Here is a 23,388-nt window from a genome sequence, read left to right as displayed (position 1 = left end):
AAATATATACAGTATATATACAATCTATTGATTTGTTTTGAGTTGTATTTTACATGTTTTAACCTCATCCGTTGATTATATACTAATCCTTCTCCTTTCATTTTATGCATGACCATCGCATACGAGTCCGAGGGACTCGTTCTTCTCCTGCATTCGCTGTTGGGCTGAAAGCCCAACGTAATCTTTCTCGAATCATCCCTCATTCAACCCATCCGTAGCGAAATGAAAATATTGGGCCGAAGCCCAACAGCAGCCCTTGAACGCAGCATTTTAAAGAAAAGTGGGCTGAGCCCACTTCCACTAGCAGCACAATCAGCAGTCCGAAAGTGGGCTGAGCCCATTTTGATATCATCTGCTCCCTTATTTCATTTTTATGCGTTTGATTTGTATTTGTGCAACTAACATTTTACTTGTTTGTTTCCTTAGCTAAATGAACCTTAGTAGATTAGTGTAGAATTCAGTTTTAGTTAAAGGGTAGTTAATTTGAGAAAGACTAATTAATTCCATAAGCTTCATTTTTCTTTTATGTCAAAACTATTTATAGCATCTAAAATTTATTTTATTTATTAATTCGCAAATAGCGTAACTATGTATTTTGAGTTAATGGAATCATATTTTATTCTTACTATCATATACATTTCAAAACGTCAGTAATACACAGTATAAATTCAAGTATATTTTATAAATAACTCTTCAAGTTTGAATCGATCACGCATAATTTTAGCTTAGCATAGTTCATAAGAATTAATAAAAAATGAAAAAGAAAACTCATTTCCTCTTGAATCCTATTCATAAATCTAGATTTTTCTACATTGCTATATTCATATAACATAATTTATTCAAAGTTCAAAATTGTTAAATCTCTTCTCAAAAGCTATTATTTATGGGCAAATTATCATATTTCCTACAAGTCTTATCTTGAATAGCATTTATTATATTTTTCATATAAGGTCTTAGCAAAATTTTAAGCTTTATTTAATAGCATTTAAATCCTCTTTTATGTAAACTATCTTTTATAAGTTTTACTTCTAAAATAACATTTTATTTAAAGCCTTAGCATTCAAAGCCCTCTTTTACACAAATTCTCACCTTAATTAATTAACCTAAGTTTGGTCGGATAACCGTAGTTAACGGATTCTAAAGGATTCCTAACCCCTTCCCTTTAGGATAATAAAGAACCCTTACCTAGAATCACATTGGTTAAGCAGACTATTAACGGAGGTTTAGTTTTAACTTTACCTTAGTTAACATCTAGGTATCCTAATTCACCGTTAAATTAATTAGGTGGCGACTCCTTAAATAAAACAAATAGGAATCACCAATATGTTGTACTCTTAAATAACCCGGTTAAAAAGGGGTACGACACATAGGACCGCAGACATCAGAGTGTACCAAACTTAACAACTCTGATCTTTTTGTTGAAGTGAAATTAAATGACACTCTGTGTTGCTTACCGAATAGACAATGATTGCACGGACACAGTGCAACGTTCTTGTCAACATTTATAAGATTCTTCTTCATCAAGGTAGTCAACCCTTTCTCGCTCATGTGGCTGAGTCTCTGGTGCCATAAATCCTGAGAAGCCTCCTCTGCAATGTTGAGGCTGTCTGTACAAATTCTCAAATGCGTTTTGTACAATGTGCCACAAACATGTCCTCGAGCGATTGTCAAAACGCCCTTTGACATTTTCCATGTGCCTCTGCTAAAATGGTTTTCATACCCTTGTTTGTCAAGAGATATCACTGACAGGAGATTGAGCCGAAGATCTGGCACATGTTTGACATCCTTCAAAGTGATTGTGCTCCCGGTACCTATCTTTATTTGTACATCACCAATTCCGGCTATTCCAGAGGAACTGGAATTACCCATCTTCACCGCTCCAAAGTCTCCAGCTTTGTATGTTGTGAAGTAGTGCCTGTGGGGAGTTACGTGGTAGGATGCTGCAGTATCTACCACCCATTCCGTGTCTTCTCTTGAGACGTGAAGGCATGTCTCATCATGGGTAGTACAGTACGCTACATCACCTGAGATTGTGATGAGCGCTTCACCACCCTTGTTCTTCGGTTGAGAACTGCTCTTGCCTCGCTCCTCTAGCCATTTGTAGCAATTCTTCTTCATGTGACCCTCTATACCGCAATGGTGGCAGTTATAAGAAGGTTTCCGGCCATCCGATGATCTCCCCCGACTTTTGCCTCTACTTTGCCATTTTCCTCTACTGTTTTTTTTGTTGTTTTCCTTGTGATCTTCCTCAATTCTGTCACAAGGAAAACAACAAAGAAACAGTAGAGATTGCATTTCGTCTGGGGCTGAGTTGCTGGGAGTAACAACTAGTGTTTCCCAACTATCAGGAAGGGAACTAAGAAGTAGTAGAGATTGCATTTCGTCTCCAAGTGGCATTTCTACACAAGATAATTGATTTACCAGACTCTGGAACTCACTGGTATGTTCGGCAACAGAAGTTCCACTTTTGAGCTTCATATTGACAAGGCGTCTCATCAGAAGGGCCTTGTTCCGAGCGGTCTTGGCCTGGTACATGTCTTCCAACTTCTTCCAAAGGGCATAAACGTCGATTTCTTGTGCAACGTGGTGGAAGACACTATGGTCAATCCATTGTCGGATTTGACCAATAGTTTTTCTATTAATTTTCTTCCACTCTATTGACTTGGGCGGGTCAGGATTAATACCCTTCAGCTCTATTGGATCAAAAAGGTCTTTACAACTGAGGAAATCTTCCATCCGAGGTTTCCACAACGTGTAGTTGGTAGCCGTGAGCATAATCATAGCTCCGGAAGATGAAGTTGACTCGTCAATGGTCATTTTTCACCTTCTGAATAATTTTCAAAAAAATTGAGGGACCAAACTGCAATTTTTCAAAATTACAAAATTGACCGGTGACGTGGCAGCTGATGCAGGAGCACCAAGGTAATTCTTTTCTGATGTGGAAGTTCAGACTATGCTGCAACCACAGAGCATACTCAGACAGAACCTTGGCTCTGATACCACTTGTTGGGAATAAAAATAAACTGCATGAATAATATTCTCGGTATTAGTGATAAACGCGGAACACTAACTTATGGTTAAATCAGCAAGAATAAAATGCAACAATAATGACACCAAGTTTTTTACGTGGAAACCTTTCTGAATAAGGGAAAAAACCACGATCAAGAGGAGCAGCTGATATCACTAGCAAGGAATTTTACACCGTGTAGTAACAAGTACAAATACTCCTAAGACCACTACACTCTAAAAAAAAACACTCTTTTGATTTTTCCCACTTCACTACAATATCACTCACACTCTATTTTTCTTCACACACTAGTTTCTTATAGTCTATGGAATACCTCACTTTGCTCTCACTTAGATGTATTGTCTGAGATTTTGGTGTGTCTACAAATGATAGAAGGCTTCCCTATTTATAGGGATGAAATGAACCTATTGATGTCATTTGTGACTCAAGCAAGCACTTGACAATTTGTCAAATACAAGGAAGATGTTTTCTTCCTTAAAACAAGGAATATGTTTTCTTCCTCAAAAAAAGAGAAATGTTTTCTTCCTTGTTTTCTTCCTAAAAATGAGGGAGATGTTTCCTTCCTCAAATTATGGGATGGACCCAACACATATGAGTATAAATGTATGTATCATCTAACTTTGTCGTGCATATGCAAGCAGGTTAGGAGGATCGGTTGACATGAAAAGGTCTACCTATATATATGCTTTTACTTATTTTGACTAAGTGAGATCAGTGTAAGTAGCATTTATCTTCATAAATAGAGATGTATTATCTTAATAAGTTGATATTCGTTTATCTTTCAAATCAAGTGATGTGTATTAACTGCTACTATGCCTATGATAAAACTACCTGTTGTTAGTTTCTCTAATATGAATTTTTTGTTGTAGTACATTTCATGTGGGGAAAATAATACGCAAGTTCTCAAAAAGCAAAAAAGGTAAATAGAGAAATTAAACATATCATGATCCTCTGTTTGTTAGAGTTGCATTTTGCATATTCTAATTTTAACATTTGTTGTTGTGGGTGATTGTGAAGTGCTTCTTTGGGCTTTTTTTTTTTGGCAGTATGAGTTGCTTGACAATTTGTAGAATATCAGGTAATTACTCTTTGTAAATTCGAAAATGTTCAAGAAACACCTGCCTTTGTCATATTTTTTATGTGTTTGACAATATGGTCTAAAGAAGAAAGAAGAAAAATAGTATAAGAAATATTTCATGAGAACTACATTGAATACTAATTGTTAAATATTAAATAGCACTTTTGAATAACTCATCTTGCACATGATATATGCACCTACAAACGTCTGAAAAATCAAGTAAACATGCCTACTGATAATATATTAATTAAGTAAGTTTATATGATATTTGTCGAGTACATGTTAATATTTAAGTAATTCAAATGAAGACGCTAAAGACATTTGATGATGTAAATATGGGTATAAGGATTTTAGTTTTTAGTTCTAAACGTTAAGATGTAATTGTATTTTTAAATAATGAAATGAACTTCCAGTTTTTTGCTCAAAATAAAGATAATTTTCATGATGTCTCCAGTTTTTCACGTCTTTGTTGTTTCCTTAAATTCTCTTTTTGCTTTTCCAATATGATCCAGTTGTTCACTCTGTTTTTCCAACAGCAGCGTGCTTCTTGGTTCTCTGTCCCTCGAGTAATTCTCACGCTAAGGAAATATATTCTTTTTGTTTTATTTTGGCTTCCAAATTTGAAAGAAAAATTTTTGTTTCTCAAAAAAATTAATTAAATTAAATCTTGAATATGAATATCATTTTCCTCTTTGATATTCTGATCAAAGTTGTTTAATGAACTGATGTAAAGATTTTTTTTTTTTTACCCTAGAAGGTTCTAGAGAAGGGTTTGCTGAGTAAGTAGTTGAACATTTGATTGCATTTTTGACAAAGTATACGAGGATAATAGGGTTTAATTCAAGACATTAAACAAGGTGGTCAATTGATGTGCGTTTATTCACTGATAATAGGGTGAGTTGTCTTCAAGAAGTTTTATTGGATACATTTTGGTTGTTGAAATGCTATCCCTGTTTGGGATTTGTTACTTCCAGTTGGATGCGTTAATTGACTAGAGACGAACTGCTAATAACTTTGCAACTTGAAAAGAGGAAGTGGCCCTTTCAGCATTAAAAGAGAGAGGTGTGTACCCTGTAAGTTTATCAAATGTTTTCATGAGTTCGAATATCTATATGTTGATATGTTACATTATCAACTTTTCATTGAAGGTTAGATCTTGGAGATGGGTGAGAAATACATCTTGAAGTGCAAGGGACGTATATGCCAATGTATTAGAGGTATATGCTAACGTATTTCTTTTCAAGACAACAATAAGGTTGTTTAGAAGAAAGTGACAAAAATAAAATAAAATGGAGAAGAATCTCCAAAATCAATTGTTGTAATCTTATTATTTTTGTAATTTGAATTCTATAGCTAAGCAAGCATGCAGTGCTCAATGATGCTACGCATCCTTATAGATGAACTAATTGAATTGGCTATCAGTGGGTTAAATTTCTTTTGTTTCCTTCTGTTTAGTATCTAATGGCATCGTTATTTTTTTGAGCTATTATAAAGTCATGTTATTCTCTCTAAATTATCTTACTTCAGATTATTTTGTTCACATGAGCTCAAACATGTAAGTGTTATAAGTGTTGGACCCGTGGGCATCACTAGCTAGTAATACAACAACTTATAGCTGTGTTCGCACACCTTACTGTCATTTCTATAATAGTAGTAAATGAAAATGGGCCCAGGTCCACTGTACAATTTAAATTGAATATAGTACAACAACTTATAGCTGTGTTCGTACACTCTTTTAAAGGGCTCAAATTATATGTACCATGTTGGATGTGGCAACCCAAATAAAAAAGAAATAATGTAGGGGCAAAAATAAGACAGAAAAAAAAATCATGGTACATACCTCACCTCCAAAAAATTAGTCTAAGGGGTTATGTATTACCAAAAATTGTTTGAAAATATCTTGATTTATTGAAAACACATAATTTGTTAAATGAAGTAATAAATAACAAATATAAGAAAAACTATTTGAAGGAGCAAATTCTTTTTAATTGGCAAGCTAACTAAATGGTTACAATGTAAATAAATACTACAAAATTCTTTGAATTGTTTCTTATATATTGTAGTAAGGCATGTTTAAGAGCCCGTTTGGATTGGCTTATAAGTTGGCTTATAAGCTGTTTTCAGCTTTTTTGAGTGTTTGGCTGGCCAGCTTAAAGTCATTTTATGCTTAAAATAAGCTCAAAAAAATAATTGAACCCATTTGACTTAGTTTATCTAAAGCAGCTTATAAGCTGAAAACAGCTTATAAGCCAAAAAAAATAAGTTGGACTACCCTAACTTATTTTTTTCAGCTTATAAGCTGCAAACAACTTTAAGCTGTAAGCCAATCCAAACGGGCTTTAATAAAAAGTATAACAGACAAACAGCCTTGAACTCATTCAATGAAATGGGCCCAAGTCCACGGTACAATTTACATTTACATTAAATATAATACAACAACTTATAGCTGTGTTCGTACGCCCTTACTGTCATTTCTATAATAGTACAGTAATTACATTAAATATAATACAACAACTTATAGCTGTGTTCGTACACCCTTATTGTCATTTCAATAATAGTAAAGTAATAATTCTAACCTTTTTATTTCAAGTAATATAATATTATAGTGAACAAAAACTTAAAGATCTTTGAGTAAAAGAAAAAAAAAATCAAAACTAATACAAATTACTCAGGTGTTTGGTTAAACTTCTAAAATCAGCTTATTTTGAAAGTGTTTTTCAAGAAATTATTTTTGGTGAAAAATAGTTTGTGTCTGGTCAATTAATTTTAGAAAACACTTTTGAGTAGCAGTTAGTGTTTGACCAAGCTTTTAAAAAGTGTTTCTAGGTGTATTTTTCTCAAAAACGCTTTTAAAAATAGTGTTTTTGGGAAGAAGCTATTTTTTTTTAGCTTCTAAAAAACAGTTTCTGCTACTTCCCATAAGCACTTATTTTCTTCCAAAAACTTGGCCAAACACCTTGTTTTTTTTAAAATAAGCATTTTTGGGGAAAAATAAGCTTGGCCAAATAGGCTAAACATAGGTTTGCGTTCTGATATTCATAATTTACTGATTCGACTAATTTAAATTCACAATCTAATGATCTAAATTTGTTGATTCGATTAATTTAGATTCGTGTTCTGATATCCGAAATTTATTAATTCTGATTCACGTTTTAATATCCTAAATTCACTAATCTGACTAATCCAAAGTTAAATTCCGATATCTAAAATTTACTCATCCATCCATTCTATCACATCCTTCCGTAGTATCATCAAATTGATTACATGGGGCTGCTGTTAAATTTAGTCAAATAATGAAATTGGAATTGGTAACGTATGTCAGCGTAACCTATTACTCCACGTTAGTTTAGACCTCTAATACATCATCTTTTCTTCTATCCTATAGAGCACCACCTCATAGAGCCTTGGTCGAAAAATAAACTGATATTAGTAGGCGTTTGGCCATGAAAAGCGAATATTTTTCACTTTTTTGAAATTTTGAAGTTGGAGTTAAAGATGGAGTTGTGTTTGGTTATAGATTTTGCAAAGAATATTTAGTAGTTTGAATGTAATGAAAATAAAAAAAGTGAAAACAAGATTTTAGGTGTTTTTCAAATACAACTTCAAATTATATTTAAAATCTTCGTGATAAAATGCTGATTTTCAAATAAAATGTAAACAAAAAATTTAAAAAAAAAAGTGAAAAATTTTCATCGCCAAACGGATCCTTATATTCTCTAGTCCATATATAACTCTACAAGTCAAAGCAATTGCTAAATTCATCACCAAGATCCATTTTTACAAGAAACCATGCAAGACCGGCAACAAAATTTTCAAATTTACATCATTACGTGATAAAATAGTCAAACATAAGACTAAGTCACCTCAAATGATCCATTTTCCAAGAAACCATGAAAGACCAATCAAAATCAAAAGAAAGGTAAAAAGAATGAAGAATAAACTAAATTGTGGTTCACCCAATCATTTGAACTAAAAATTACTGGCGGATGTATAATATATTTATAACGTATATCATCCGTATATAAGCTATATATATTGCCTAAAACAAGTAGATATTAAATCCAACCGGCTATTTGTGTAAAGACCATAATACTCCCTCCGTTTCAATTTATGTGAATCCATTTGACTGGGCACGACATTAAAAAGTGAAGACTTTTAAAACTTGTGGTTCAAAATAAATCTTGAATATTTGTGTGGCTGTAAATCATTTCATAAAGTGAATTTGTTTCCAAATTAGGAAAGAGGTCATTCATTTTGGCACAGATTAAAAAGGAAATAGGTTCACATAAATTGAAACAGAGGAAGTATCATTTCAATGCGGAAAAGGTTGAATTTAAATTTGTTTATGTACTAGTCGAAATAGAATAACTGTATCATTCGTTAAATTTTAGTCTAATATTACTCTCAAAAAGTCTTTTTTGCCCTTGACCCCCTAATAAGCACCCGGTCTTAGGATAATTATCCTATTCAAAAGTTAAGGGATAAATTTAAACCTATTTTTGAAGAATTTTAATATATAGAGTCCATCATTCCATGTTGGAGCCCGTTAATGATAAAAGTAAATACAAAACAATTTACTAATAGCATTTTTTTTAATGTACCAGAAATATCACAAAATTAAATAATTTGGATAATATATCAGCTATTTGACTAATACCCTTTTTAGAAACATCAAGATTCACTCACTACTTTCTACTAAATGTTAGTGAAATAAAAGCTGCCGGTAGACGGTCATAATAATCTTATAACTCAAATCTTCAAACTTATATAATACCAGAACTCGAAGTCACATATTAAATCAGTTATCATCCAATTAACCTTCAATTCAATGGCTAATTCCATCAAAGTTTTCAGAATTATCTTCTCATTTTTCTTCCTCCAGCAACTTGTTATCTCAAATGGCCAAAATGTTATTAAGGGAGGATACTGGTTCAGGGACAGTGGATTAGCTTTAAACAACATTGATTCAACTCTTTTCACTCATTTATTTTGTGCATTTTCTGATCTTAATCCTCAATCAAATCAGTTAATCATTAAGCCGGAAGATCAAGAATCATTCAGGCAATTTACAAGTACAGTTCAAAGGAAAAATCCTTCAGTAAAGACTTTATTGTCCATAGCTGGAGGAAGAGCTGATACAACTGCCTATGGAGTCATGGCTAGAGCACCAAATTCAAGAAAAAGTTTTATTGATTCATCAATAAGATTAGCTAGGCAATTGGGATTTCATGGCCTTGATCTTGATTGGGAATACCCAGCATCAGCTACAGACATGACAAACTATGGTAATACTCTCTCGATTTCTATTTGTTTATCTTACTTTCTTGTTTAGTCTGTTTAAAAAAAAAAAAACTTTTTGGCAATTCTTTCATTCCAACTCTCCACATGATATGTTTAAGACCACAAAAGTAAAGAGCATTTTGATACATTATACATATCTTTAATTTAAGATCACAACCACAAGATTCAAAAATCTTCTTTATTTTCTTAAATTCCGCATCAAGTCAAAACTAGACAAACAAATTGAGACGGACAGAGTATTGAATTGTGTGATCATTTAAGTACTTGTGTTCTTTTTTTCTTTAATTTGATTAATAACCTAGTATCACATATTCACTAGCTCGACTAATCTAGATTTGCGTTGTATAAAGCCATTTAAAAAGAAAATTTGAAGTTATCAATTATAATGACTACAACTCGAGACCTCTGATTAAGATATCGGATCCCATCTATATATCCCACATCACTTAACGTTTTTTCAAAATATAAGAGAATAAATTTTTATTTACTTAATTATGTAATTATGCTCCTTGTGTGGGAGTTTGATTCTTTTTCATTGCTAAATAATTTGAAATTATGTTTTATAATGGTTAAAATCAGAGGTGGATTTATTAGGAGTTAAATTTGATGGCTTCATGAATTCTAGTTCCTTACTTTCGAAATTATAGGTCAAAATTTAATACTACTACTAAATTTTAAAATTTTAATTTCTCTCTCTCTCCTCCGAGCGCGTGCGCGCACACATTATTTCTCTTTGATTTGTAACAAAAATATTGGGTTAAATTGAACATGTTGAGTATAAGCTCTAATGATTAGACGTGACTTTTCATATAATGAATTTTATGACCAACCAATTTAAACTTTAAAGTGTTATGTAGCGCATACATTTATTTACTTAATTACACCTTCAACAGGTATCCTTTTGAATGAGTGGCGCACTGCCATCAATACAGAGGCGAGAAATTCCGGCAAGGCGGCGCTGCTTCTCACGGCAGCGGTTTCCAGCTCACCCCGAGTCAACGGTTTGACCTACCCAGTTCAATCAGTGGCAAGAAACTTCGACTGGATCAACCTCATGGCATATGACTTCTATGGACCAAATTGGTCACCATCACAAACCAATTCACATGCACAATTATTTGACCCCGTAAACCATGTTAGTGGAAGTGATGGAATTACTGCATGGATTCAAGCTGGCGTTCCAACACGAAAATTGGTTCTTGGAATTCCATTTTATGGCTATGCATGGCAATTGGTTAACGCGAATATTCATGGCCTTAGGGCGCCTGCTTCAGGAAAATCAAGTGTTAGTCCGAACAATGATGGGTCGATGACTTATAGCCAAATTCGAAATTATATAGTGCAGAGTCGCGCCACGACTGTGTATGATGCAACCATTGTTGGAGATTATTGTTACTCTGGAAATGCTTGGATTAGTTATGATGATACTCAAACTGTTAGAAAGAAGGTTACTTATGTCAAAGGTAGAGGATTGCTTGGTTACTTTGCATGGCACATTGCAGCAGATCAAAATTGGGTGCTTGCTCGAACAGGTTAGTAGATTTTCTTTTTTTCTTTCTTCGTTTTTATAGCTGAAGAAAGATTTAAGTATTTTTGAGTAGTAAAAGAGGTTGAGCAAACTTCCCCCCCCCCTCCCCCGCCCTTTTTTTCTTTAGTCTTTTTGGGTACTTTCTCGAGCACGTTGTCAGTAGCTTTTATCGTTGAAAAAAAACTTTAGTACTTTTGAATAACAGAAAGATTGTGCAGACTTTTTTCTCCTTCTTTTATTTAGTTTTTATTTTTATAAATAGAGTTGTTTCATTGTTATTGACAGAACAATACGTTTACTCGAAAATAATCAGACTAAACAAGAGGAGTCCACATGATAGAATTTTCATATGTAATAAATTATCGAGAGCGATAATCTAATTAGTCTTCAGAGACGTTCACTAGGGTTTATAATGATTCATTTTGAAACTTATACTTTATGATATTAACCAGAGAGTAAATGAAAGTATAAGGAGAGTTACTATTTAGTTTCCTCATTTTAAATGCTGAAGCAACCTATTAGAAAATATTAATAAAAAATCGTTTGTTTTATTCGGATAACGCAAGGAGTACCAAATAGAGTACAATTTTATTATTTTGGAATTATTAAATAGTTGACTGTAACAATTAATTCATTTGCTCTATGGTCTTAATTTATTTTTAATTTTCTACTACTTTCTCTTGCAGCTTCACAAACATGGGGAGTCTCATCTCAAGCTATGAAATGATGGAATACGTAATTGTCTTTGTCGAGTATATTCTACTAATAAATAATAAGGTGAAATATGTGAACCATGATATAAAATAAATAAATTCGTGTTCTCAATTTCATTTACGTACCACTAATATTGTTTATCTCTTCTAAAATATTTGACACTTTTTATTTTTCGATATTATTTTCTTGTTTTTATATTCTTTTTGCAGCTTACCACAATAGTTTTTGTAGTTTCCCACTATCTAAAATCTAGTAAATGAATTCGTCTAGGTTGATTTTAACTTCAATAATTGGTCAAATTAATCCTTGATATGTAAAAGGTATCAAACAAATTGGAATAAATGGCATACTTTATTTGTCATTTAATCTTGTGATGCATGGTGGGATTGGAACGACAAGCCTGCAAAAAGAGTTTAATTTGGTTTGGATTACTTGAGCTGATTGACTCATATATATATTAAAATTTTCGATTCAGTATTATCAACGATAATATACTTAGAATCACCTTAGTATATAATTCAAACAAAAAAAGGCTAGCTATTAGTGACACAGTGTGACCCCATTAAAACTCACCTATGGAAATTGATGAGATTTGATCCTATTTTGTATTCACTTATATGTTTTGAATAGATTTAATTTGTTCATTCATATTTGTATAGATTTCAAAATCATTACCACATCACTATTAGTCTATTACCATTACTTTGTCCACTATCAATGAATAATCACTCCGGTAAATATGTACCCCATATCTTTTGTCTCAACTCATAGTTAAGTGATTTACGTAATAAAGAGAAAATATATATTACTTAATTATAATTAAACGATAGCTATATATGTTAAAACTTATTAATTTGGTGTAACACATATATATTTGCCTAAGCACAACGACTAACTCCTCACCACTCTGTCACAAGCCACCACAATGCAATCAGCAATCAGCAATTACTGTACAACAGCCACCAACCACCACCATCAATTATCATCATTGCACAATCATTACCGCCAATAGCCACCTCATAACCATCACCATGGACCATCCAGGCCCTTGAGATAACAGCCCATACCATAGGGTAGCCCTACCAAAATTCTCGATGTCGTAGCCGCTAGCATAGATAAACAGTTATAACTGTAAATTAAGATTTTTTGTGAAGGGCAATTTTGACCCCTTTTCCCATAAATTATTAAATTACACATATCAAATGCTGGGGAAAAAAACAATTTTAGTTATCCGATGTCTAAATTTAAACGCAATAACTCTATAACTAGGTATACAGTCAGATTAGAAAATTTAATCTTTAAAAAAGTAAACAGGTCATAATAGATAATAGTAGTTACTGGGAAAGTTTCTACCTTCTATCTGTCTAGGGCAGGCAATAAATTTAAGGGAAAAGATTTACTTTAGTGTTACCAAAAGTGGTCCTGAGTTGGGAAAAGTCTTTTAACATTGGGAGGCTATTTTTTATTTTCAGCTTATTTGAGTTGCTATAATAGTAAATATCCCGTGTAAAGGTGGCAACCGGTAACCGGACCGGTTAAACCGGAACCGGTTCCGGTTAACCGTGTAATTGTTTACCGGTCCGGTTCCAATATTTTGAAAATCGGAACCGGTTAAACCGGTTTAATCGGTGAAAATTAAAAAAAAAAAAAAAAAAAAGGAAAGAGTCGTTGGGCCTTAATGGACCGTTGGCAACGGTCCATTTGCAAAAATGGCCGTTGCCAAACGGTCAGTTTTTTAATTTTTGGCCCCTAATTTTTTTTTTTTTAACACTTTAACCCATCCCCACCCCTATATAAACCCTTCTTCATTTTCATTTTAATTCACATCAATTCACTCTTCTTCATCTTTCTCTCAAATTTCAGTCTCTCAATTATAGTTTCTTTGCAATAATTAGCCACAAAGTCTTATTATAGTTTCAACTTTCAATTATTAATTTTGCAATTATAATATTGTTGGTGGAGTTGGTGATTTTGCAACAATCCGAAGTAGCTTTGGTGGATTTGCAATTCTAGCCGCCTTCACTTTGTTGGAAATTAATCCGGCAATTTGGTACCTTCGTTCCAACTCTATCTTTATTTTTCGCAATTTAATTCTAGCAATTTATTTTTCGCAATTTAATTTACGCAATTTAATTTGTTGTAATTTATTTTCTTGTGATTTATTTTATTGTGATTTAAATTAATTCTATTTAATAATGTCAAAGAGATTAAGACGTGGTGCCGGTAGTAGTAGTCGTACTGTTAGGGATGCGCTTAATGAGGAAACATTTGTGGAAGAAACACCTAATTTAGGTATTGATGTTGGTGGAAATAATCCACTTTTAGGTCATGAGGCAATGCAACAACATTTTATCAACACTTTTAATGAAGACTTAGATGATGATGATGAAACACAACACCCCGAAAATCCCATAGGAGATACATGTCCTGCATAATCACATACACAAGACAAATCGCCTAGAACTCGTAAGCCAACAGCTAAAGTTTGGAAATTTATGACTAAGAATAGGGAAAACCAAACAGCTACGTGTACCCTATGTGGACAAGTATTTAGTTTTAAGCAAGGAACTGGTAAGGATGGTGGAACGGGTACACTAAATGGTCATGTGAGAACCAAACATATGGATATTTGGGGAGAACAAACGGGTTCAAATGTGGGGGGGATTCAAATGACGATAGACCCACGAACCGGTAGAAATTTTAAGTATGACAAGAAAAAAGAACGCGTAGAAATAGCTAAAATGGTAGCTTATGATTGTTTACCATTTTCCTTTCCCTCGGGTTTGGGGTTTGTTACTTACATTCAACGTTGTTATAACCCGTTATTTGAGGGTATTCCTAGAAGTACTTGTAGAGCCGATGTTATAGATTTGTTTAAAAACTATAGATTTTATTTGCGTCATGTATTTAATTCTTTAAATTGTAATGTTTGTCTTACCGCTGATTTGGGTCTTAGTATTAACCATTTAGATTTTTTTGCTATTACATGTCATTGGGTTGATAACAACTGGGTTATGCAAAAAAGAATTATAGCTTTTTTATATGACGAAGGAAAAGGTCGTCATGATGGAAAATTTTTAGCCGATTCAATGTCTTCTATAATGAGATTTTTTAACATTTATAGAAAAACACTTTGTATTGCTTTAGATAATGCTTCTAATAATACAAAGGCAATTGGTCTTTTAAAAAGAGAAATAAACCCTCCTCTAAGAAATATTTTTCATGTAAGATGTAGTTGTCACATTTTAAATTTAATTGTTAAAGATGGTCTTGTGCATTTTGATGATTCTGTTCAAAAAGTTAGAAATGTTGTTGCGTTTCTTTTTTGTAATGTTAATAGGGGAAGAATTAGAGATTTTAAGAATGCTTGTGTGGAAAATAACCTTAGACCTAGGAAAATTCAAGTAGAAATTGAGACTAGGTGGAACTACACTTATATTATGCTACAACAAGCATATGAGTATAAAATTCCCATACAACAAGTTCACAACAAATATAATACTGATAGTGAGGATTGGTTAACTTTTAGGCATTGGGAAGATGTTAAAGAATGTATTGAACTCTTAGAAAATTTTTATAATGCAACTCTTGCTTTTTCTAGACAATTCTATCCCACGGTAACCGAAATTTTAGCCTACTTAGCGGAAATAGCTAGAGTTTTACAAGAGTATAAATATAAACCCGATTATCAAGTGGCTATTTTTGAAATGATAATCAAATTTAAGAAGTATTTTTTTCCCATCCCAACTTTATTTATATTGGGTTCCCTTTTAAATCCTTGTTTAAAAGTGTCTTATACTAAAAATTTGGTTAGTCAAATTTATACATTTTTAGAAATTGAAGAGGGAGTTCAACCATCTTTAGTTGAAGTCGATCTCGCTATTGATGATGAGTTTAGAAAAGTTTTTACTCATTATTCTAGTTTGGAAGAACGTGCTACACCCGTTGCTCCACGCCCTACTACTTCTCAGAGTAGCAAAAAGGGCTTGTCGGGTTTAAAAGTTTTACATTCACAGCCAACTTCTTCTTCTACTGCAAACTTTGATGAATATAACTTTTATTTGATGCAACCAAATGTGGATATCAACCAACTGGATGAGGTGGACGTCTTAGCATGGTGGAAGAAGTACAAAACAAGCTATCCGGTACTTTCAAGAATGGCTCGAGATATCCTTACGGTTCAAGTATCAACCGTGGCTTCGGAGAGCGCATTTAGCCAAGGAAGACAACAAATTGGAGACCATAGACATTCATTATCCGGCTTTAGCTTGCAAGTACTAGTGTGCATTCGAGATGAGATTAGATCGGAGCGACGCAACCAAAACTCAGAAGCGGAGGAAGGCGAAGAGGAAGAAATTGAAGATTTGATAGCTAGTGGACCGGACCAAATGGAAGACTTTGAAGATATTTCCATGACCGAATATGATGTGGGGGAAATTAACGAAATGGTTCAAAATTGGTGATTTTATTATTCTACTATTTTTGTACAACTCATGTATTATTTGCAAGTTAAAAAAAAATACAACTTGCAAATAAATGTTATCCAAGAATGAATAAAATATATGGCTCATTGAGCTTTCTTCTATTTACTTGTGTTCATATTTTTACTTTTATTAAGTTAGAAATATACCTAAAATATACTAAGAATATACTTATAAGTATATTAAGTTATATAGTATACTTAAACATATATAAGTATATATAGAAAAAATAGTATATATAGTATATAAGTAAGTATATATAGTATATAGTACATATATATAAGTATATATAGTATATATATTAAGTTATACACATATATAAGTATATATAGTATATATTATATATAAATATATATAGTATATATATTAAGTATATATAGTATATATGTATATATATATATATATAAGTATATATAGTATATAAGTATATATAGTATATATATTAAGTTATACATATATATATATATATATATATATATGTAAGTTATACATATATATGTATACGAAAAGCACTATTCTGTATTGCTGACTTGCTGTTAGACTGTTAGTCAGTAAATATTTAAACTTTAATTATAAAGTTGTATAACATATGTAAATATACCTACAATATACAAATAAATACTATAATATATATATATAATACAAAAAACAAAAAAAAAAAAGATTTTAAGCACTCCAAACCGGACCGGTTCCGGTTTGGAGTTTAAAATCGGTAAACCGGAACCGGTTAAGCGGTTCCGGTTTTTTAACCGGAACCGGCCGGTTAACTAACCGGTTACCGGTCCGGTTCTGGTTGGAACCGGTTAACACCTTTAATCCCGTGGGATAATCAAACTTTTGCGCGGGTAATGAAAGTTTAGCCATTATTTGATATGTAATTGAGAAATAGCCTCTTTTTAAGACGAAATTAATATTTGAATAAAAATTATCTAAGTAAAAATATGGAACAACTCTAACACAAGATGCTAAGTTGTGCTGTAGTTTAAAAATTGCCTACAAGTTACTGGAATTTGAACTTTATACAAGTTAAACTATCATAACCCTTTTACTGGAGTTCCTCTAAGTTTTCGAATATCTCTCTCCTGTTGGTTTGGAAATCTGCAAATTGTAAATTTCATAGCCATCGAGATTGAGCTCAAGTTTAGTTTGGACAAGCTTTCAATACTCAATCCAAAATGAAAATATTTAAGGTGTTTGGTTTGGAAACAAACCCAAACTTTGTTTTGGGTTTTAGGGGATCAGCCCAAATGTTGATTTTGGGCATGATTCACACATTCCAGTTTCCACAATTGAAAGAAATGGATAAATGGTTACTTTTTTTTAGCATAAACACATGCAGGTTAATGGAAGAGTTTTGGATCGTGGTTTTACAAATGACATTTCGAGAAAAAAGTCATGGAATTTGTGGTTCTATAATTGAAAATTCAAGAATTCTGTCATGGAGTTCATGGTCCCATAACTGAAACTCACAAAGGGAGTCACGGAGTTCGTGATTCTATAATTGAGAGAACTCGGGATTTTTTCATTGAGTTCAAAATTACATTATATTGTGTTGGAGTTTCACATAAGCGGAATTTTCAAATTAACCCCAACATAATGTCGTAGAGGTTCTCTTATAAAAGCTTCAAGCTCCAATTCATCACACTGGAGTTCTTTTTTCGTGTTTTAGCCAGATATATTTTTCATAATTTTTTATTCTGTCTTAAAAAATCGCTATTTCACAATGACACTTCAATTAAGCTCAATAGAGATAAGCGGTCCAAAAACTAGCCACCCAAACTAATCTTCTCTCCAAAATTCTATTTGGCTCACCAGAAGTGAACAATCAAGACTTATAGTCTATTCATATCGGTGATAGAAAACACGACTAGAAAGGATAATGGAAGGGGAGTGAACACATCTGATGATAGAAACACACCAATTAGCAACACTGGACCAGTCATGGCGAATTTGAAAACTCGTGCCCTAAGTGAAGTTGAACAATTGGGGCCAATTGCAGTAGTAGGAACTAATGAAGTGCCAATCGGAAGTATGACGAGCAAGCACACCACTGAAGGAACGCTGATTGCAAAGGTGTGTACGGAGAAAAACAAAACAAACAAAGCGAAGGAACAAATTGGGGAATGGGAGAAGGCTACTGCAACACCACTTCACAGAGGTGGGCAATCCTGGGCAGATGAAGCAGACGATATGGAAATCCAATCAGCAGTGGGTAAGCCAACTGAAACTAGGGCATCGATATGGGACAATTTTGATATCACTAAAGTAACTAATGCTGGGTTCAAACTAGAATACGTTAACCCGGAAACTATTGGTGACCAATTGATTGTGGAGATTGAGGAGGAGGATTATAAGTCTGAAATTGACTACTGGAAGTATGCTGTTATATGCTATGTGCTAGGTGCGCATCCACCATTCACAGTACTGAATGGATATATTCAAAGGATGTGGGGAAAGTATGGAATAAACAAAGTAGCTATGTTGCAGAATGGTATTGTGTTGGTTCGGTTTGATAGTGCAGATGGGAGAAATGAGGTAATCCAAGGGGGAATTTATCACTTCGATAATAAACCATTGATTGTGAAAGCGTGGAATCCTGATATGGTGTTTAATAGGGATGAATTGTATTCAGTGCCTATATGGATTAAGTTACCGGGGTTAGATTTCAAGTACTGGAGTGCAAAAGGACTGAGTAAATTGGGTAGCTTGATTGGGAAACCTTTAATGGTGGATAGGAACACGGAGAGAAAAGTGGGACTGAATTTTGCGAGACTATTAATAGTGGTACAAATTGATTCACCACTGCCAGATGTGATTCGGTTTAGAAATGAGAGGGGTAACATCATTGAACAACGCGTTACATATGATTGGAGGCCGTCTCTATGTAAAATATGCAAAAAATATGGTCATGTAGAGGATATCTGCCGCCAGAACAAGAAGAATGCACCAGTGGATAATGCAAAAATACAAGAGAGCATGCAAGAGAATGGGAAGAAACAACAAGGTGAGGGAAATGCACAGCAAGGTGATACTGCCAATAGTTCTGGTGTGGTAAAGCAGGTCCAAAACCAATTCACGCATGGTGGAAGGGGTGGAGGATGGAGAAGACAACATCAAGGAAATAAGTGGCAAGCTCAGAAGCAACAGGGGATACCAACTGCTAGCACAATAGCAATAGGACCTGGTACAAGTTTGAGCCAAAATGGAGGAACAGGGGAGATAAATGTCAATGTTAATAATGCTTTTCAAATTCTTGGCGAGAATCAGGGTGTGACTAGCACAGAAATTGCTAAAGAGGGGTGGGAACTCAACTGTCTACTACCGGGGATGGTTAAACTCATGCGCTGGAATGTTAGAGGCCTAAATGGCCTCAATAAGCAGAAGGAGGTTAAACTCCTCTGCAATGAATTGGACCTTGGATTAATGTGTTTTTTGGAAACTAGAATAAAGGTGAATAAAGTAGGAAATATTATAAACAGTATGTTTGGAGGATGGGAATATAGGACCAATCATGCTGCCCATTATAATGGAAGGCTAGTAATGGTATGGAGGCAGGATCGGTTTGAGGTGGAATTTCATAGTGAAACTGCCCAAACAATGACCTGTTTCGTTACAAATATTGCGTTACAGCTAAAGTTTGCGGTCACTTTTGTGTATGCTTATGATTTGAAGGAAGATAGAAAAGATCTATGGAATTATCTCTCCCAGTTGAACATGGGAGCATGCCCATGAATAGTTTTAGGAGACTTTAATGCTGTGTTAGGAGCTACAGATAGACTTGGGGGTAATGCAGTTACTTTGGCTGAAGTAGAAGATTTTCAGAAATGTTTGGATGTATGTGGACTCATGGAATTGCCAAATAGTGGCTATAAGTATACATGGAATGATAACCAAGCTGCTCGGGTGTTTTCTAAAATAAACTGGGCCTTTGTGAATGGGGAATGGTTAGATGCCATGCCAGAATGCGACGCTAAGATTTTACCAGAAGGAGTTAGCGACCACTGCCCAATTGTGATTAAAATGAGGAGACAGGAAAAGAAGAAGGGGAAGGTGTTTAAATTTTGTAATATATGGAAGACTCATCCAGAGTTTCAAGGAATTATTGCTGAAGGGTGGAGAATAGCTGTTATAGGATATAAAATGTTCCAAATTGTGAGGAAGTTGAAAATGTTGAAACATAGGCTGAAGACACTCCACAAGGAAAATTTTAGTAATATTGTACGAGAAGCACAGGAAGACAGAATTGCTATGACTAAAAGCCAAAGGGAACTACAGCAGGATCCTTTGGATGTTCATCTACAACAAGAAGAGAAAAGGCTAAGGTTAAAATATGGGAAGTCCTCAAGACTAGCAGAGGAGTTCCTAATGCAAAGAAGTAAGGCGACATGGATAAAAATGGGAGACGACAATACTAATTATTTCTTTTCCATCATTAAACAAAGGAAATTGGTACAAGCAATCTGCCAGATCAATGATGAACACAACCAGGTCCAGCAGCAACCACATCAAATAGCAGAAGTATTTGTGAAGTACTACACACAGCTGTTGGGACAGAAAGGGGAGAGAAGAGGCAAAGCTTATGAGGGATTTTTCTCCCAGGGACCAAGGCTGACGGTTGAGCAGCAGTGTTCCTTAATGCGAGAGTGTACTGTACAGGAAATCAAGGAAGCAATGTTTAACATTAATGAGAACAAAAGCCCTGGACCGGATGGATATGGAAGTGGGTTCTATAAGGCAGCCTGGAATGTTATTGGAAATGATGTATGTGCTGCTGTGTTGGAATTCATGCGTACAGGTAAACTGCTGAAGCAAGTCAATGCAACTTTAATATCATTAATACCAAAGGTGGAGAAGCCAACACATGCTAGCCAATTTAGGCCCATCTTATATTGTAATGTGCTTTACAAATGTATTTCTAAGTTGCTATGTGCAAGATTAGCAATGGTACTACCTACGTTGATTGATGGTTCGCAGGCTGCATTCGTTAAGGATAGGGCAATGATACACAATGTGTTAGTATGTCATGACTTACTTAGGCACTACAACAGGAAGAATGTCTCTGCTAGATGCCTCATGAAAATAGATTTAAAAAAGGCCTATGACATGGTAAGTTGGAAGTTTGTCCAGGACATGTTAGTTGGATATGGTTTTCCCCCTAAGTTCATACAACTGGTTATGGTGTGTATTACAACTACCACTTTTTCAATTAAAGTAAATGGTGATAACTGTGGCTATTTTGAAGGAAAGAGGGGATTGAGGCAAGGTGACCCTATCTCCCCATTACTATTTGTACTTGTAATGGAGTATCTTACCAGAGTGATCAAGCAGATGAGTCAACTACCTGACTTCAGATTTCATCCAATGTGTAAAGAAGTGGGATTAACACACTTGACTTTTGCGGACGACCTAATGATATTCTCTAAAGGTAATGAAGCGTCTGTCCAGCGAATTATGGAAACACTGAATCATTTTTCAAATGTAACAGGGTTGGTGGATAATAGGGAGAAGTCCAATATTTATATGGCTGGTGTGGATGATAATACCAGGACCAGACTAGTCGAGACAACTGGATTTACAGTGGGCACTTTTCCTATGAGGTACCTTGGGCTGCCCCTTTCACCAAGGAAGTGGAATAAATTAGATTGTCATGCATTATGCTTGAAGATTACTGAAAAGATCAGGTCTGTATCTGTGCGGCACCTCTCCTATGCTGGGAAAATACAGGTGATTAATTCGATTTTGTTCTCTCTACACAATTTCTGGGGGGCAGTATTCATCTTACCTAAGAGTGTGTTGAAACTGGTGGATAGGCAATGTAGGGAATTTCTGTGGGGGAATAGTGAAGGAGCAAAGAAAGTAGCACTCGTGGCTTGGGAAAGAGTATGCACTCCCAAGAAGCAAGGTGGGCTGAATATTAAGAGCTGTAGGAAGTGGAATCTTGCATCTGTAGGCAAATTGGTTTGGCAACTAGTTACTAATAAGGAGAGCATATGGGTAAAGTGGATTCATGGAGTTTATATGAAACCTGGAGAGGAATTTTGGAACCATACTGCACCAAACGATGCTAGCTGGTACTGGAGACACTTGAACAAGATAAAAATTGGAATGCAACAGTGGTATAGTCATAGCAAGTATACGCTGACAGCTAATGGCAACTATTCAATCACTAAAAGTTACCTTACTATGATGGAAACGGGACCCCTACTTGAGGATCATGAACTGATATGGAGCAAGATGCTGCTGCCGAAGCACAAGTTCAAACTATGGCTAGCGAATCAAGGGAAATTGTTGACCAAAGATAGGATGTTGGGTATGGGGATAGGTTGTGCTACAGCGGAGTGTGTGCTATGTGACCAAGAAGTAATTGAAGATGCCCAACATATGTTCGTTGACTGTGAATGGTATCAAGAAGTAAGGAGGGGACTCACATAATGGATAGGAGTGCAATTTCCTCTGATGGAATCTAAACACGTATTGAGATATATTGCTAGACATCACTGGTGTAAAATGAAGAAGGAAACAGTAGCAGCTGTCCATGGTGCGTTGATATACTATACTTGGCAGTCTAGGAATTGGAGGATATTTAGGGAGCTTACTGTAGATGCAAGTTTTGTAGTGAAGGAGATACAACTTATATTGAAAGAAAGGATAAATATGGTTATAGGATCCAAGAGAGCTAGAAAATGTATAGGATTCCTGGAAGCTCTTTGTACTTAGAGTTGCTTGTACTGAGGCCTGATACTTTTGATCAGGTGCTCTGAAGTTTGTAATGGATGGATGGTTTGGGTGGTAATAATATTTTACAGTTTATTACCAAATTTTTTTTTTGACTATTCTTCTTCCTTTTCCCCTTTGCTGATTAGCCAGTATAATAGGGTATTCTTTTTTATTTTAATTTTGACTATTCTTCTTCCTTTTCCCCTTTGCTGATTAGCCAACATAATAGGGTATTCTTTTTTTTTATATAAACACAGACACAGGATATTCTTTTTTATATATAAACAAATTTAGACGTAACCCAATTTCGCAACCAAATATAAAAGGTTAAGTACACCAATAGCCACTTTTAATGCTGTTTAAAACATGGCCAGTATTTACTGCAAAGTACTTAAAATATAGCCATAATTTAAAATTTTAAATAGAGAGGCATGACCCGCTTCCTCGAATTTCAGGACAGTAACCTGAAGTTCAGTTCTCGTAGTTCAAACTTCATGTACCTGTCCTGAAATTCAGTTTTGAGGGTTCAAACTTCAAGCTA

At 34.4% G+C, this 23,388-nt stretch overlaps 1 protein-coding gene across 1 annotated transcript; it reads left to right on the top strand.

The window, feature by feature from the left end:
• The first annotated feature begins 8,889 nt into the window (after positions 1-8,889).
• LOC132603035 (class V chitinase-like) lies at positions 8,890-11,773 on the top strand. Its single transcript, XM_060315896.1, has 3 exons — positions 8,890-9,391; positions 10,301-10,939; positions 11,622-11,773. The coding sequence occupies exons 1-3, from the start codon at positions 8,935-8,937 to the stop codon at positions 11,660-11,662; spliced, it is 1,137 nt and encodes a 378-aa protein (XP_060171879.1). The 5' UTR covers positions 8,890-8,934; the 3' UTR covers positions 11,663-11,773.
• The last annotated feature ends 11,615 nt before the right edge of the window (positions 11,774-23,388 follow it).

Source organism: Lycium barbarum, chromosome 7, assembly GCF_019175385.1.
Source record: "Lycium barbarum isolate Lr01 chromosome 7, ASM1917538v2, whole genome shotgun sequence".
NCBI classification, from domain to species: domain Eukaryota; kingdom Viridiplantae; phylum Streptophyta; class Magnoliopsida; order Solanales; family Solanaceae; genus Lycium; species Lycium barbarum.
Note: the sequence above shows the minus strand (reverse complement) of the source record. Positions and strands in the feature narration are given on the sequence as shown.

What these genes read in the sequence shown, in the direction of transcription:
- LOC132603035 (XM_060315896.1), top strand. Translation starts at nt 8,935, where the DNA reads ATGGCTAATTCCATCAAAGTTTTCAGAATTATCTTCTCATTTTTCTTC. An exon ending in TACAGACATGACAAACTATG is followed by an intron (nt 9,392 to 10,300) that starts GTAATACTCTCT and finishes CACCTTCAACAG; the next exon opens with GTATCCTTTTGAATGAGTGG. An exon ending in TTGGGTGCTTGCTCGAACAG is followed by an intron (nt 10,940 to 11,621) that starts GTTAGTAGATTT and finishes TTTCTCTTGCAG; the next exon opens with CTTCACAAACATGGGGAGTC.